This window comes from Lacerta agilis, chromosome 1, assembly GCF_009819535.1.
Source record: "Lacerta agilis isolate rLacAgi1 chromosome 1, rLacAgi1.pri, whole genome shotgun sequence".
NCBI lineage: Eukaryota > Metazoa > Chordata > Lepidosauria > Squamata > Lacertidae > Lacerta > Lacerta agilis.
Window position 1 is genome coordinate 55858315 of NC_046312.1, and position 16712 is coordinate 55875026.

Consider the following 16712-nt stretch of genomic DNA (forward strand, 5'->3'; position numbering starts at 1 on the left):
TGGGAGGCGGAGCTACTGGGCATTCTAAAAGGAGGGGGAACAACCTGAAAAGGCAGTTGGGGGTTTGGCAGTTGGGGGTGGAGGTTTAGAAAGAGAAACTGCGAGGTTAGGCTTTGGGGAATGGGAGGAAAGGTCATTTTACCATTGCTAACGGGATGCAGGAAAGATTGTAACTGAGCTGAATTATATAAGAAGATTTGTACCAGTACTGACTCAAGATATCCATGTTTTCAAGTTACCTTAATAAAGTTAAAAGTGTTTAAACGTTCGCTGACTGTGGCAGTGCGTCAGTACCTCTAGAGGTGTGGTTGAGGGGAAAAGCACGAGAGGTTTCCTTGAGGTAAAAGGGACGGGTGGCTTATTTACCTAACACACAGAGGACTGGGCAGGGAAGCCAAAGGTGCCACGCAGTTGCCAGAACGAAAGGGCAAGCTGCAGCAGTTAGGGAACCCAGGGCGGGAGATCCCAAGGTGGCAGGAGTTTCACTTTAAGAACGTAAAGCACTGAGGTATCCCAGAGACACTCCCATATAACCAATGAAGGATTCATCCTAGTGGACAGTGAAACTTAGGGAGAGTCACGGTTGGGGAAGTATCGAAAGAGGAGGGAGTGGGATCCCTCACATTTATTGGTGGCAGCGTCGTGATCCGTAAACAACACCCACACGCCTGTTTAGTTGAGAATCAGACAACTGTATTTTTTCTGTCAGAAAAATGGCTCACCTGAGGAAAGCTAGGGAAGCTAAGGGTGATGAGAGACCCGATGAGGCAGAAACCAGAGAGAACCCTAATGTAGAGTTAGAGATGATGAAAATGAAACTAGAGATGGCCAGAATTGAAGCTGAAAAAGAGAAAAATAAATTAGAAGCGGAGAAAGAAAAGGCTAAGATAGCTGCTGAGGAGAGAATGCAATCTGAAAGAATACAATTAGCCAAGGTTGAGGCAGAACGGGAGAGATTTGCTATGGAGAGAGAAGTGCAGTTGGGAAGACTGAGGCTGGAGGAGATACGGCTAAGAGCAAAATTATCTCAGAGCCAAGATAGTAAAGAAGTCACATTCTTTAAGCCTTCACAGAAAAATAAACTGTGGCAAGTTGGGGAAAGAAAGGAAAAACAAGAACCCAATCCTGTCAGACAATCCGAGTCTGATAAGTCTCCTCAAAAGAAAATTACGTGCTTCTTTTGTGAAAGTGAGAGTCACATACAAAATAAATGTCCTCTACTGGTCAAAGCACAAACTGCAGCTGCTGTTGCGAAGCCAGTAAAACTGTTACTTCAGACGGATATTAAAAACCTTCCGCAGACACCAGTCCAGGAGCCAACGTGTAGTCAAACAGAGGCTTCTGCAAAAGTTATGCAGGTCTGGAGATCTGAGGAAGAGGTTAATAAGGAATTTTTGGAGACTGTCAGAGTAAATGGACAAGAGTTAGTGGGACTTCAGGACTCTGAATCGGAAGTTACTCTGATGAGATCTAGTTGTATTCCTAAGGAACAATATCTCCCAAACCAATCTTACAGCATAAAAGGTATATGGGGACCGGAGTTTGAGGTGCAGGTAGCAGAAGTGAATATTCAGTATCAAGATTTTATTGGCAAGTGGACAGTGGGTATTTGGGATGATCTGGAGGTTCCTGTCCTGATAGGCAACGACCTAGCTAAACGGAGACCTCAAATACATGCTATCACAAGAGCGGAATCAAAAGCCCTTGTGGGTTCAAATCCTGCCATTAATGCATCAACCACAGAGCCTGTGGGAGAGGAAGTACTGATTATGCTACCAAATGCACAGGAATCTAGCACCCAGTTTTTAGTGGAACAGGGGGAAGATGAATCTCTGAGAGACTTGTGGGATGAGGTGCAGGGTCCTGACTCTGAAGTGACTTTAGAGAATCCCTGCCTGTCTACTGCAATAGAAGGGAGACGTCATAAAACAGCCAAAAGGAGAAAAGGTGCAGCCAAGTGGAAAATGAAAATAGCCAAAAGGAGAAAAGGTGCAGCCAAGTGGAAAATGAAAATAGCCAAAAGGAGAAAAGGTGCAGCCAAATGGAAAATGAAAAAAAAAGTTGGTTTTGCCCCGGAAATACCGACTACAAGTTTTACAGTTGGCACTGGAGTCACCCATGGCTGCTTATCTAAGCATTAATAAAACCAGAGACAGAATAAAAGCGTGGTTTTATTGACCCGGAATGGGACTGGAAAGGAACCCATTGGTCATGCGGACGTCTTAACCTATCTTCAGGATCTACAAAGTGATTTACAGGAACTTAAGGAACTATCATCCTGTAATTTAACAAGAGCACAACAGAAAAGATGGTACGACGCACACGCCAGAGATCGGAATTTCCAACCTGGTGACCAAGTCCTGGTGTTGAGGCCCAGACGACAGCGGAAGCTCGAGGTTTCCTGGGACGGACTCTTTAGAGTGATAGCAAATGTTATTCCAAATTAGAAATGTGTATAAGTGCCAAATTAGTTGTTATGGTGGAAATAAGATACAGGAATAGGTAAATTATTTGTTAAGTTATGTTGCAACATAGAAGTTGTGTACAAAAGGGAAATAATAGGTTGTTGGTCTTGATTAAGCTCCAATACATTGCTTCGGCATTGTTTAAAATGTATAACTATGCCTATGCAATGACTTTGGGGGTGGGACGAATGTGGCGGAATAAGGCCTGGTTCATCATGGGTTAACCTATCACTCCCATGTTAGGTAGGTGTTCCCTGGGAGGCGGAGCTACTGGGCATTCTAAAAGGAGGGGGAACAACCTGAAAAGGCAGTTGGGGGTTTGGCAGTTGGGGGTGGAGGTTTAGAAAGAGAAACTGCGAGGTTAGGCTTTGGGGAATGGGAGGAAAGGTCATTTTACCATTGCTAACGGGATGCAGGAAAGATTGTAACTGAGCTGAATTATATAAGAAGATTTGTACCAGTACTGACTCAAGATATCCATGTTTTCAAGTTACCTTAATAAAGTTAAAAGTGTTTAAACGTTCGCTGACTGTGGCAGTGCGTCAGTACCTCTAGAGGTGTGGTTGAGGGGAAAAGCACGAGAGGTTTCCTTGAGGTAAAAGGGACGGGTGGCTTATTTACCTAACACACAGAGGACTGGGCAGGGAAGCCAAAGGTGCCACGCAGTTGCCAGAACGAAAGGGCAAGCTGCAGCAGTTTGGGAACCCAGGGCGGGAGATCCCAAGGTGGCAGGAGTTTCACTTTAAGAACGTAAAGCACTGAGGTATCCCAGAGACACTCCCATATAACCAATGAAGGATTCATCCTAGTGGACAGTGAAACTTAGGGAGAGTCACGGTTGGGGAAGTATCGAAAGAGGAGGGAGTGGGATCCCTCACAATGCACACATGGCAGAGGGTGCTTCTCTTTCTCACCCTCTCTTCCCCAGCCCCCCCCCCCACCTATGGTGCTGCTAGCGCAAGGGCAGGCTGGCTACAAAAAGGCGCTGCACTGCACTGCACTCTGCCAGCAGCAGCTCCTGTGCCTGCCCTTGCGAGCAGCAGAGGCTTGCAGCAGCGGCGGAGGGACGAGTGGTCCAAAAGGGCTGGGTGGCTCCGGAGAGGCGCTGCCCAAAATGGCGCTCAGCCAGCTCAGCCCAGCCCCCTTCCTCCTCTATGCAGGGCGGGGAGAAGCCGGGAGGAGGCGCTGCAGTGTGTGGGAGGGAGGGGGGGAAATGGCAACCCCAAAAATGCTGGCGCAGAAGTTTTTTTAACAAAAACAAACAAACAAACAAACAGAATCCATCCGGCACATGATCTGTAGTTTGCCGACCTATGTTCCAGTTATTAAGATAGCTCTATTTGTATCTCAATGACAGTTACGTTGAACAACCTATACATTTTAGATGCTCATAATGAAGCAAACTTTCAGAAATTAGGGTTGTTCTGCCAAGACCTACTAAAGTTATGTTATTAGTTACATTAAAAATAGGAAAATTTCACAGGAGATACCTCTTCAGTGTACTACTGACCTTACAAATTCTGAAATGGGTAAATAATTGTGCCTCTTGAAATGAAATAAAGGACAGAACAGAGTATTTGCTTTTTAAATTAAATATACAGAAAACTATTTTCAAGAGCTTGATTAAACTAAAAGCTACCGTATTTTTCACTCCATAAGAAGGACTTCTTTCCTCCTAAAAAGTAAGGGGAAATGTCTGCGTCTTATGGAGCGAATGCATGGTCCCTGGAGCCGAATTGCCTAGGGGTCAAAAGCAGATTGTGCTTTTTTTCTTTCTTTTTTTTACAAAGAGAGATAAGGCTCCCTTTCCAGCCCCGCCCCCTTGCCCAGGCCTCCATTGTTGAATGCAGAGGGAGGCTGCTTGTTTCCCCAGCGACATGTGGCTGGCTGATTAGATAATCTGTCTGGAAACTGTAGAAATGGCTGTAGGACTAGAAGCTGCAGAACTGTGAATTGAACCCCATAAAAACGGGGCTTTTCCTCTTTGAAAAAGAAGCTGCACCACTTTGAGCTGATCCTCAAAAAAGCAGGACTTTTCCCTTTGCAAAAAAAAAAGCTGCACTACTTTGAGCTGCTCCTCAAAAAAACAGGGCTTTCCCCCTTTCCTCCTCTAAAAACTAGGTGTGTCTTATGTTCAGGTGCGTCTTATGGAGCGAAAAATACCGTGCTTGTTTATACTAAGAAGCTCCCCCCAGTTTCTAAAAAACAAAAAACTAAAACTAAACCAGTAAGATACCTAATGGTTTGGGCTTCAGTTGATTAATCAGGTTTTACTTGTTTAATCATTGGGAAGAATTTCACTAAACTGAGCTCCTATTTGCATGTTAAGCTTGAGGGCATAGTCATTTAAGTTAGTGAAGTTTAAAATAGAATGAATTGATTCCCAGAAGAATTCTGCATGAAATGTATAATATTGAACAGTAAAATTAGAGCTGCAATGTTTAAAATATTGGGAATATCAGACAGTAGATTTCTGTTTTTAACAAAATAAATTTATTTCAAAAAATTAATAGCAGATGGTACCTTAGAAAGAGGCACTCTTCTGTTTCTAGATATGTACCTGATGCAACCCATGTGATTGTTGTATAAAAACAAAATACAGTGGACCCCCCGGATGCGAATTAACTTCGTTCTGGGGGGTCCGTTGGCAACCCGAAAAGTCCACAGGCAGAAGCACCGCTTTTGCACATGTGTGCATCATGCAGAGCGCTTCTGTGCATGCGCGCGCGGCGAAACCCAGAAGTATACGCTTCTGGGTTTGCCACGTTCATAACTCAAAAGTTACGTATCCAGAGCTGTACGTAACTAGAGGGTCCACTGTAGTTCTTCCGAATTATTGTTCATATGCACATTTAAAAAGCTTTAATTAAGCAACTAATGGATTATGTCATACTATGAATTAAGTAAAATATCTTTAAATTGGTGGCAGTTCAAATAAAATGTGTGTTTCGCATTAAAAAGGTTTGCGGACTGTAGTGGAAGAATTAGAACTGGAAAGAAATCAGTTGCAAGAACAAATTCTCTTCTTGGAGGAACGTTGCCGGGACTTGGAAGATAGATTGCAGCTCCAGAGCAGACTGGAAGCTCTACAGGTACATGCTAGAATGTGAAATAATGTGAGAAAGGGCATTTAAATGCTTGCTAGTATGATAGGGTGTGTGTGTTTTAAGAAAAGAGGGAGATATGCAACAATAGCAGCATTTTAAACTTAATAAAAGCAAAAACTTTATTTTACCTTATTTTATTCAACTAAATAATGCTTAAATCTGTTTCAATTTTGTTTACCAAAATGCCATTTAAATAACAATACCTGGATTTCTGCCTCTTAAATCCATGAGACGGGGTTTATTCATTACATGAAAAGGAGTGCAGAGGAGAGGTGATCATTCCTACCCTACCTCATTGTGCTTTGTTGCTTTAAGTTGTTTTCTGCTAGCCAGCCTTGAAAGTTAATTGGACTGCAACAAAACTGTGTAAAGGAACACAATGCAGAAAGATAAAGCAGGGATAAGCATTAGCCAGTTGTTCCTCAAACGCACCATTTTATGTAACAAATAGTCTTCTCCGTTGCCACTTCCCATGTGAATTGGGCAGACATAGATAAAATGCATATGGTTGCTGTTTGACATTCAGTTTTGCCCTCAAAACTGTCTTGAGAAGCTACTCAATATTGCTTCTAAGTCACCAGCTGTTTCATATTTTAAATCAAATGTTATTTAAAAGGGTAAAACATATAATCTACATAATGTGTTATACAAGAATAGAATCCATACGGTGTGCTGAATAATTTTTTTTTAACTTTCACTGCTTTATTCCTGTTACCATTACTGCTAAGCAGGCAGTCAAAGAAGTTTCTATTGGTGACTACTGCATGACTTTGTGGAAACTACATTGTGTTTTACTATGTCACCAGTAACTGATTGAAGTGTACATGAACTCACTAAGAGAGAGACCGTCCAAAGCAATTGGTGTGCAGTGTCACCAACAAGCTGATGACACCTAGTTCTGTTCTGCCCACCATTAGATATTATGTCCAGGTGCAGTAGCGCAAATCCTTAATTACTGTTGGAGTGCAGAAATGATTTGATGAAGGCCAACAAATTGAAGTTGAAGCCAAACAAGGCAGATTGCATCAGGGGCCACTTATGATCTAGGAAGGTGGGTTTACTTGTAATAAAAAGGACCATACTCTCCCCATCTGAAAAAGAAGATTTGCAGACTAGAGTTTGTTACTGCTTCTAGTTCCATTCCTGGATCCTTGAGTGACAGCAGGAATAAAGAGTGCTTTTGATCAGTTACATCTAATCAATTGGCTGATACTCTTTTCTGTTGCTCCCTAGCTAATGTTTGCAACTGCAGTGACTTAACTTTATTAAAATAAGCCTTCCCCATTCATTGGCTGAACTACTGTGAAGTCATGGAATACTCAATAGATGTTCTGATAGCCAATGAGTTAAACTGCCAGTACAAAGTCCTTGGAAAAGAAGGACTGTGTGTTGTTGGTTGAAGACAATGCAAAAGCAGCATAATGGGTACCACAGAGCAGTTGCTCTAGCTTCTTGGAAGATGGCTTATACTGTTTCCTGGGTGGTGCAAATGTACCAGCAGGCGCACTAGATTGGCTTCACTCATGTGTCCCCATGCCAACTTCTCTGCCACCTGTTCCGCCCCATTCCTGTATGTGTTTGTGGCCAGGACATTTGTTCATCAGCTCCATCTCACCCAACAAGATGCTTCTGGTGAGAGCCAAGTACTATTACAGCAGGAATAAATTACCCAGGTGTGTGTGTAAATGAATGGAGAACGTGCAGTGTTGTTGACAATATACTGTAGCCCCAAAACAGACCCATGAAAGTCATAAGTCTTCATGAAAGACAAGAAAAACATACAATGAACATAGTTTTTTAATTACAGGTAGGTAGCCGTGTTGGTCTGCCATAGTCGAAACAAAATAAAAAAATTCCTTCCAGTAGCACCTTAGAGACCAACTAAGTTATTTATTGGTATGAGCTTTTGTGTGCATGGACACGAAAGCTCACACCCATAACAAACTTAGTTGGTCTCTAAGGTGCTACTGGAAATAGTTTTCTAAGTTTTATACAAACACTATGCAATTTTAAATATTAATATGTAAGGTTCGACTAATAGCTCCCTTAACATACTAAAATGCATGTGTGTAATGAGGGGCCGCTTAAAATATTTTTCTCATGCAGCAGAATGTCAGTGTAAATTGCATTGTAACAGAGCATTTCAATACAGGTGGCATTTGGTGTAGAGGAAGAAGGGCAGCTATTGAGGGCTGTACAGGTGTGTTCTGCCCATTCCCAAGTGATAGTTTATTTTACATAGAAGTGATATTTTGTGTCTAACCTACCCAGTAGGGCGTGTTGAATTTTTCATCTTTAAAAATCCTGATTTGAGGGGTGTTAAAAAGTTGTGGTATGATTAGGTAATTTGAAATATATTTTGGTTACTTGTAAATATTTAGGTCTTGCTTGGTAAATATCTATGTGAAAAGTTCCTACTTTTTAATTTTTTTAATTTTTTCTGTCATTTAAACGTATATGTTATTCCCAAATTTTCATGAAAACAGATGTTGATAAGTGCCTAAAATTGATTACAAGATATTGTAGTTCTGTTATATATGTATTGTAGTTATCTGTATTATTAATATTAATATTAATATTATTAATTATTAATATGTAGTTATCTGTATTATTAATACTGGGTATGTTTAGCCTGGAGAAGAGAAGGTTAAGGGGTGATATGACAGCCATGTTCAAATATATCAAAGGATGTCATATAGAGGAGGGAGAAAGGTTGTTTTCTGCTGCTCCAGAGAAGCGGACACGGGGCAATGGATTCAAACTACAAGAAAGAAGATTCCACCTAAACATTAGGAAGAACTTCCAGACAGTAAGAGCTGTTCGACAGTGCAATTTGCTGCCAAGGAGTGTGGTGGAGTCTCCTTCTTTGGAGGTCTTTAAGCGGAGGCTTGACAGCCATCTGTCAGGAATGCTTTGATGGTGTTTCCTGCTTGGCAGAGGGTTGGACTGGATGGCCCTTGTGGTCTCTTCCAACTCTAGGATTCTATGATTCTAATATTATACAATGGTATGCGATTTCTTTTTTGCTTTGTACAAACAGTGATAACTGCTTCACTATGACTACAAAGAAGAGAACAAGGCAGGGAACATTCACACATATGAGCAACCTTATTGGAAGTGGAAGAGACATGTTGCCTTCTGAATTACCAACTTTGCGAGACATGTTAAGATATGGACTGTTGCTGAGAGAACAAAGTAAGTGAGGATATGAGAAACTATCCAGCTGCCAGTGTTGCAAAAGACTTATAGCCTAAAGTACTTGAAAAATGGGAACAAGCAAACTGTTCTTTTGTTTTCCCTGTTGTGAATTCAAGAGTTACAGTATTAGCAAAGATTCAAGAAAGTTGAGAGCAAGCAGAAAACATATCTCTTGGAAGGGGCAAGTTAGATATTAAAGAAGCCTTTGCTTCAAAACTTGACAAGCTCTTTGACATTCTCAATTGCAAATGTGAAATCATTATGTGCTCTGAATTTGGCTGTGCTACAGATTGCACAAAAGAAGCTCACATTAATTGCACATGCTCTAAAGACAAGAAGATCCCAGTGAAAGAACTTGCTTTCATTAAAGGCCAGAGAAACAAGATTGGTTCTATTGGACCACACCAAATTGGTTTGCCAGATTTTCCAGAACATAACAGACTGATAAAGAAGCAAAAGTGAGGAGAAGTTGAGAGAACAAGACTTGCTGATGCTGAATAGAAAAAGGAATGTTTGCAGACTTCTTCACTTCCATCACATGAAGAAAGTTCCTCCGGGGTTGGAAATGAAAAAGAATCTGATACAGAAGATGGAAGTGAATCAAATTATGATTTAGCAGCTCCTTCAACTTCTAATGGAGAGAAACAGTACAATACATTAGATATTCCTAATGTTGCTATGCAGAGCATCAGATACGGTGTTGGTCTTCGTGCCACAGCTGCAATTACCACCGCTGCATTTATTGATATTGGCTTGATCACTGAAGAGAATACGAAACTTGTTGTTGACCACAATAAAGTAAAGAGAGCACAGGAGAAATTGATGTCATCATTAGACAATGAATTTGAAGAAATTCAAATTCATTGTCTAATGAATTTGAAATTCAAATTCATTGTAAGGTGGCTTACAACAGCAAACAGACTTTGTCGCTTGTGAGTTTCCAAACATGGCCTAAAAGGCAAAAACCTCAATAATTTAAGGCTGATTGTAGAATACATTGTTGGTGTGTACTATCCGTGTTGGTTCAATATAAAAGTACTGGTAAAACATTTGTGGATAAAAGGCCCATGTCATTTGTTGTTTCAATTGCAAAACAAGGCTGCTGTTTTGCCGACTGTTAAGCGTTCAGCGTGGTATGCATTTAGTGAAATGTTAATTCAGACCCTGCTGTGCTCAAATAATAAGGAAGAAAGGAGAGCTGGAATTCAAAAGATCATTGATTTGAGAGGTGGCAATGATGATATATTTGGAGACCTTTCAGTACGTCCAAGGAAGACACCTTCTATAAACACCTCTGCTTCAAACTTATTGGAGTTGATAGACTGGTTTGATGGAGTTTATGAACCTCCATTAACATGCAAAATGACCTTGACAGAAATAAAGGAATTTATTGACAAGCCTATGCAAGTTCCTCAGTGGCCTTGTCATGGTCAAGGGATTGAAAGATGTGTGAAACAAGTCACGGAGGCTGCAGAGAGGCCAAGAAGCAGGTCGTCGGCTTTTGTCAAGAAATGAATCAAAACAGGACTTGATGAAACTTGTTATTAATTCCAATTAATGTTATTCTTTTTTTTTTTTACTATAATAGGACGTTATAAGATAAAGTGATGATATGTTGTTACAGCTGGAAATAAAATTTATTTATATTTTTACTTGTATAAAATGATTAAAAACTTTAACTTTGCTTCAAAATGCGAGTTTTTGGCTTTTTTTAAGTGTATTTCAAACAAATCTCAATTTACCAAGCTAATCATCAACCAATCATAAAAATAATTGCAGATTTGGATTCCTCATGTGCAATTACATATTTTTAGACCCCCTCATTGAGCAAATTCACAAAATAAATTTTTTCGTCCTTAAATGACACGCCCTACTACCCAGCATTTAATGATAATTTTGGATTTTTCTGAGCTGCTTCTGGTTTTGGATGGTGTGTTTTTGCAGTTTAATTTTGTGTGTTAGTTTTGTGAAGCTGGGTAGACTAACATATTTAGATGCCATAATAAATTGACTGTGTCAGTGGAGCTTGCTTCATTCCCTGTGGATTACATTCCATAATTTATTTTGCACTTTGCTACCTCACACACTGGTTGGTTTTTGGACAAGTGCAAAGAAAAACAAATATAATTCAGTGAATTCTGTGTGGATCAGTTATGCTAAAATTAAAATTCTGTTAGGCATTACTGGAGCTTCTTTAAAACATGCCTTGTTTTTAGCCACATCTGTTAAAAGTAAGCTCCTCCCACACATTGCATGTTTGCATGGTGTGCTTTTATATTAAATCAGTATTATAGGATGTCTCTTTCCATGTTGGTTGTCACAGGATAAGATCACAAGAAATGAGGCATTTCAAAAGGAGTCTCACTGTTTCTACTGGGAGCAAAGATATCTGATGGCATTTTGCTGGTGGTAAATGAGCTATAATGGTAGAATCTAACTCATGTAGTTTAAAGATAACCCTGTTTTATAGTCGGTGCAAGTACCAGCTTTGTAAATGATTTTCTTACAGAATGAAAATGACCGTTTACAGTCCCAGCTTACACAGCTGCGCAACCAGCAATCACGTGATGCAGAAAAACACCAAGTACTTGTTTCCAGTTTGAATGAACAACTGAAAGGGTAAAATAGAACATTTATAGTCCCTCCCAAGGCCTCCTACCCTATACCCCAATGTTATTCAGATCCAAACGTTGGTGTAGGCCTATATGTTGTCAATGGTTTTTAAACTTTTACCTGCTGCAGGTAATTGAAGGGGGGAAACCCTTTCAGAAATATTATATTCATACTTATTTTTTCTTGCAGTTTATGCAATAGTTGATCTTCCTTTTGGATGTAGACAGACAGCCATGTCTCCAAATGTTTCCCATAGTACAATTGATGTCCACATATATTTGAGAATGTTTATCATAATATATTTGATCATTTCTTTTATCGGCAGATTAAATGAAAGAAATGGCTTGCTTCAAACTTTGCTTGGGGAAAAGGAGCAAAAGCTTTCAAGTACAAATGAAAAGCTAGAACAGGCAGAAGATATGAGAAAGTCAATTCATGAGAGAGACCTTCTAAACAAAGAATTAAGTGAAAAGCTTTTGCAGAGGGAACAAAAGGTAAGTTGTTTACAGTTCTGAGTCAGTCAAGTTGTATTGTGTTCTGGGTCAATCAATTTACCATCTTTGGTAAATACTCAATAATTCTTTGAACATTTAATTGTTCCTTCCCCTGGCATTTTGGAAATCCCTACAATCCCCCTATGTGTGAACCAATAATCAGAGCATATTATAAACAGTGGCGAAGTTAAGTAAATTTCCGTAGGTTGTACCCTGAACTGAATAAATGTCAGTATACTTATTTAATGGACAATATTGTCCTTTTGTCACAATTGAATTGAATTGTCACAATTGTAAACAGTGAATAATGCTTCCCTCCCTGAAACTAGCTGGAAGATGTCCAGAAGAAGTGCAGTGCTTATGGAGAAGAGTGTGCAGAACAGAAAGCAGTTATTACTGTATTAACAGAAAAAATAACCGCCTTTCAAGAAAAGGTAAAAAAGGATAAACTTTTTGTTGTGGCTTACATAAATAGGTTGGATTCAATGAAGTTGTCCAGTTTGTGCAAGGATTTCTGCTTTGGCAAGGTAATTCACCCTCCCCTCTTTCTCCCCCCCTCCCAATTTGCTCCAGACCCTTCCGGAACAGGTTTGAAGTGGAGGCATGCAGGGGTAGGGCAAGTTGTGCAAGTGGAAGCCCTTGGGTGAACAGAGCAACTTCATTAGATACAATTCATTGTCTGTTTAGTATTATATTTAATATATGAGCAATAAAATAACTCTACTTTTACAGTTCTGTTTATAGTTATTAGTTTCATTAGCCCAAGGAAACTTATAGGCTCATTTTTCCTGAAAAGCAGCTCCTTATGCATCATATCAAAATGTAGTTGAAACAAAGCAAGATTGCAACGGTATATGGAATAGGCATCATATCATGTATGTATGATATAGTGTACGATAAGATGTGACAACAGTTAAAGGAAGAAGTATATGGCAACAGTATATTACATGGAAATAGGAGGTGGTCATTCATCCGGGGGGGGGGGGGGAGAAGGAAAATTAAATTGCGTTAGTACCATTCCTTTACTAGTTCCTCAAAATTACGGTTTTCTGGGTGAACCTAAACATATTTTTAGATTCCAACTACAGATAGTACTATTAGGTTAATATTAAATTTTGGGCACTCAGACATTTTTCCCTTTATTTTTGTTTTCAGAACATGAAACAGGATGCTGCCATAGAATTAATGCAACTGGATCTTGAACAGACAAATGAAGAACTTGATAGATTAAACACAAGTCATTTAGAAGAGCGATCTCAACTAATTCAAGACCTCCAGAGGCGTGAAAGAGAATTTGACAACCTCAGAGAGGTTTTAGCTGAGAAAGACAAAGAAATTTCTGCTGTTACTTCAAATATAGATGCGTATTCTGAGCAGATTAATATTCTGAAATGCCAGATCAAGTGCAAAGAGGATGAAATGCGAGACATGGAAGAAGCACTGACCAAGGCTGAAAGGGAAGCCCAGTTGCTGAAAGATGTACAAACCGAAGATGTGAACAATGCAGGCAGAAAGCTTTCGGAACTTTCTGAGCAGTTAAGTGCAATAAAATCAGAACTGGCAGAGGTGAAAATTGAAAACGTTACTAAAAGCAAAGAGAATGAAGAATTTGTTAGGCAAATCAAAGAGACTAGCCAAACAGTTAAAGATCTTCATTCTGCAATCAAGACTCGTGATGTTACTTACAACAACAAACTCATGGAGTGTGAGTCACAAATTAAATTGCTTAAAGAACAAATAAGTAAATCAGCTAAAAAATTGCAAGAAACAGAAATAAAACATAAGGAGGAAACAGACCATCTTAAATCCCAGGTTGATGAACATATTTCTGCAAAAGAGAAATTGAACAAATTACTAAAAGAAAAAGAAAACAAAGAACAAAGTTTTGTGAATGAGCTGAAATCAGTGAAAGATTCACACAACCAGCTCACTTTAGAAAATGCTAAAAAAGATGAAGATTTAGCTAATTTATCCAGTCAACTTGCTGAATATACTGAGCATCTAGAAATTGTCAAAAAGTCACTGCAAGAAAAAGTAGAGATCATAATATCCCTAAAAGATAAGCTTAAAGTTGCGGAGCAACAAAATGAAAAGGAAAAGCTTAAGTTAGTTAGAGAACTGAATACTAAGGAAATGCAGTGGAGAGAAGTTAATAATGAGCTGCATGAAAAACGTGAAATAATTAATAAGATGGAAACCGAAAGACAAATTGTCATCATGACTAACAAGCAGTTAGAAGCAGCTCTTGAGCAGAAAGAAAAAAGTTTTGCAGATCAGCTTAAAGCAAGTGAGAATCTTAGAAATGAGATACATACTATGGAGAAAGAGAAGCAACAGCTGATTAGTGAGAATGAGAGTTTGTCAAAATTACTGGATGTGAAAGAGTGTGAACTGTTGATGCGTGCTCAATCCATGGCTGAGTTGGAGAGTAAGATGTGTGCCAGTGCCACAGAACACCAGAAAATGCTTTCAGAGGTCAGTCACGATAAAGAGACTTTAAGAAGGAAAGTTGAAGAACTCTCAGGCCTTGTAAAGCAAAAAGAAAATTCAATTGCAGAGCAGTTACTGGGGAAAGAGAAACAGTGTGGCATTTTAGCTGATGAGCTCTCCAGAAGCAGAGAGATAACAAAGGAATTAGAGAAAGAAAATGAGTCTTATATCACTCAGTTAAAGGATGAGCAGCAAAACAAAGCATTACTTCGGTCAGAGTATGATAAGGTGGTCCAACAGCTCAATCGGGAGGAGGAAAAAACCTCATCATTACAGAAACAGGTTAAAGACCTAGAAAAGGAGCTTAAAATAAAAAGCAGATCTATTGAAGAAAAAACTGAGCGTGGTGATGCATTACTTAAGCAAGTAAAAGAAAAACAAGCTATCATGACTGTGTTTGAAAAAGAAGTAGAAAAGCTTGAATGTGATAACATAAAGCTATCTCAACAGCTTGAAGACAAAGGGGTGGAGTTTGAGGATCTTTGCAGGCAGATTTCACAAAAAACAGAAGACTGTGCCATATTAAATGATCAGCTAGCACTATTAGTCAAAGAAGTAGATGTTTTGAAACATGAAAAGGATAGTGCTTTGGCTGTTTGCAGTGCTAAGTCAAATGAATGTGATGCTTTTCAGCATCAGTTAACACAGCATCAGTCTGAAATTGTGTCCACAAAACATGAAGCTCATATGCTGAAATTAGAAAATGAAAAATTGAAAGCAGATATAGAAATAGCCAGTGCTACATTAATGAAAAATTGTGAAGGACTAGTGCCCTTAAGTGCACAATTGTCTCAGCAAACTAATAATATTTTAGTTTTTATGGACCAAATTGATACCATAGTTAGCGAAATGAAAACATTAAAAAGCAGTTTTTGTGATAAAGAGGCTCTTCTTTCCCAGAGGGAACTTTTGATTCAGGAAATGAAAGAAAACAAAGATGTAGGTGAAAAGCATAATTTGCTAATTATTTCAGATTTGCAAAGCCAAATACAGGTTCTAGATAGTGAAGTTAGTCAACTTACGCAAGAAGTGCAAGAGAAAGAGAATAAATTTAAGAAGCAAGATCAAGAGTTAAAATTACTTAAAAGTAAATCTGACGAATCTAATTTTCTTAGAGTTCAACTGTCTGAGAATATGGAAATAATTTCTGATCTCCAGAGTCAACTTAAAAATATGATAGAAAACAATGAAGTATTAAACAAGTCAATTACAGAGAAAAATAACTTTTTAAAACAAAAGGAGAAGGAATGTGTTAATTTACAAACATGTATTTCTGAGACTTCCTCTGTGCAGCATAAACTTGTACAGTCATTGACCTCTGAAGCAGAAATATTAAAAGCAATCATTTTAGAGAAGGAGTTATCAGTGAATAACATTTCACTGATTAACAATGAACTGAAGGCTGAACTTCAAGATAAAAAGAATGAATGTGAGACTTGGAAGAAGCAAGCTACCGATGCAGAAGAATCAAATCTTTGTTTGAAAAAGGAAATAAGTGATCAGAATAAATTAATAAATGACATTAGCCAGGTGCTAGCAGAAAAAGAGGCTTCTGTTTTGGATCCTACTAATCTTGTGAAAACCCTAAGAGAGGAACTAAAAATAAATGAAGAAAAGTCACAGTTAATTTCTCAACTTCATAGTCAAAGAAATGAACTGAACCAAGAAATTCAAAAGTTAAAAGAACTAGCCCAGGAAAAAGAAAACATTTTCTTAAGTTTGCAGGGCAAATTTGATGCTCTGTATGAACAAAAAAATGAACTCGGTGATTCCCTGAGTAAAAAAGAAGAGATTATCACTGGCTTTCTTAAAAATATCGGTGTTCAACTAGCAGAAAGCAATGTTCAGGCTCTTACCAACGATACTGAGCTACTTAGAGAAGAACTAGAAAAAAGTGCTGCTACACTAAAACAGCTTTTGCAAGAGAAGGATGGAAGCATTGCCAGTAGCCAGATGAAAATTGACTCTTTGATAGTAGAAATTGAATCTGCAAAATCAGAGCATCATAAAGCATTAGAACAAGTTGAGCTGTGGAAGCAAAATATTCAAGAGAGAGAGAGAACTCTACAGGTTGTACAGGAAAAATGCACTGAACAGGCTAATCATATTGAATATTTAAATTCTGAGGTCATAGAAAAATTGCAACAACAAATAGATTCTTTAATAAATGATAAAACTCTTTTACAAGAGAACTTTGATAAACTGAATCTGGAAAACAAAGACTTGGTTAAGTACCAGAAGCAATTAGAGAAAAAATCTAAAGAGCTAAAAGAACTTCATGAAAAATTAGAAGCCAGTGAGAATGAATTGCAAATGCACCACTATGCTGTCGCTTTGCAGCTGGC

At 38.8% G+C, this 16712-nt stretch overlaps 1 protein-coding gene across 9 annotated transcripts in view; it reads left to right on the plus strand.

Moving 5' to 3' along the window:
* Positions 1-16712, plus strand: part of LOC117047225 (golgin subfamily B member 1-like) — a 57791-nt gene that overhangs the window by 24699 nt on the left and 16380 nt on the right. For 5 of the 9 annotated variants that reach the window (XM_033150184.1, XM_033150140.1, XM_033150130.1 and 2 more), the window contains exons 17-22: positions 5427-5557; positions 7725-7772; positions 11280-11389; positions 11709-11877; positions 12207-12311; positions 13033-16665. In XM_033150184.1, the coding sequence (XP_033006075.1) occupies positions 5427-5557; positions 7725-7772; positions 11280-11389; positions 11709-11877; positions 12207-12311; positions 13033-16665 (4196 nt within the window). The remainder of the gene's footprint in view (positions 1-5426; positions 5558-7724; positions 7773-11279; positions 11390-11708; positions 11878-12206; positions 12312-13032; positions 16666-16712) is intronic. The other 4 variants (XM_033150157.1, XM_033150167.1, XM_033150175.1 and 1 more) reach the window with 1 other exon arrangement.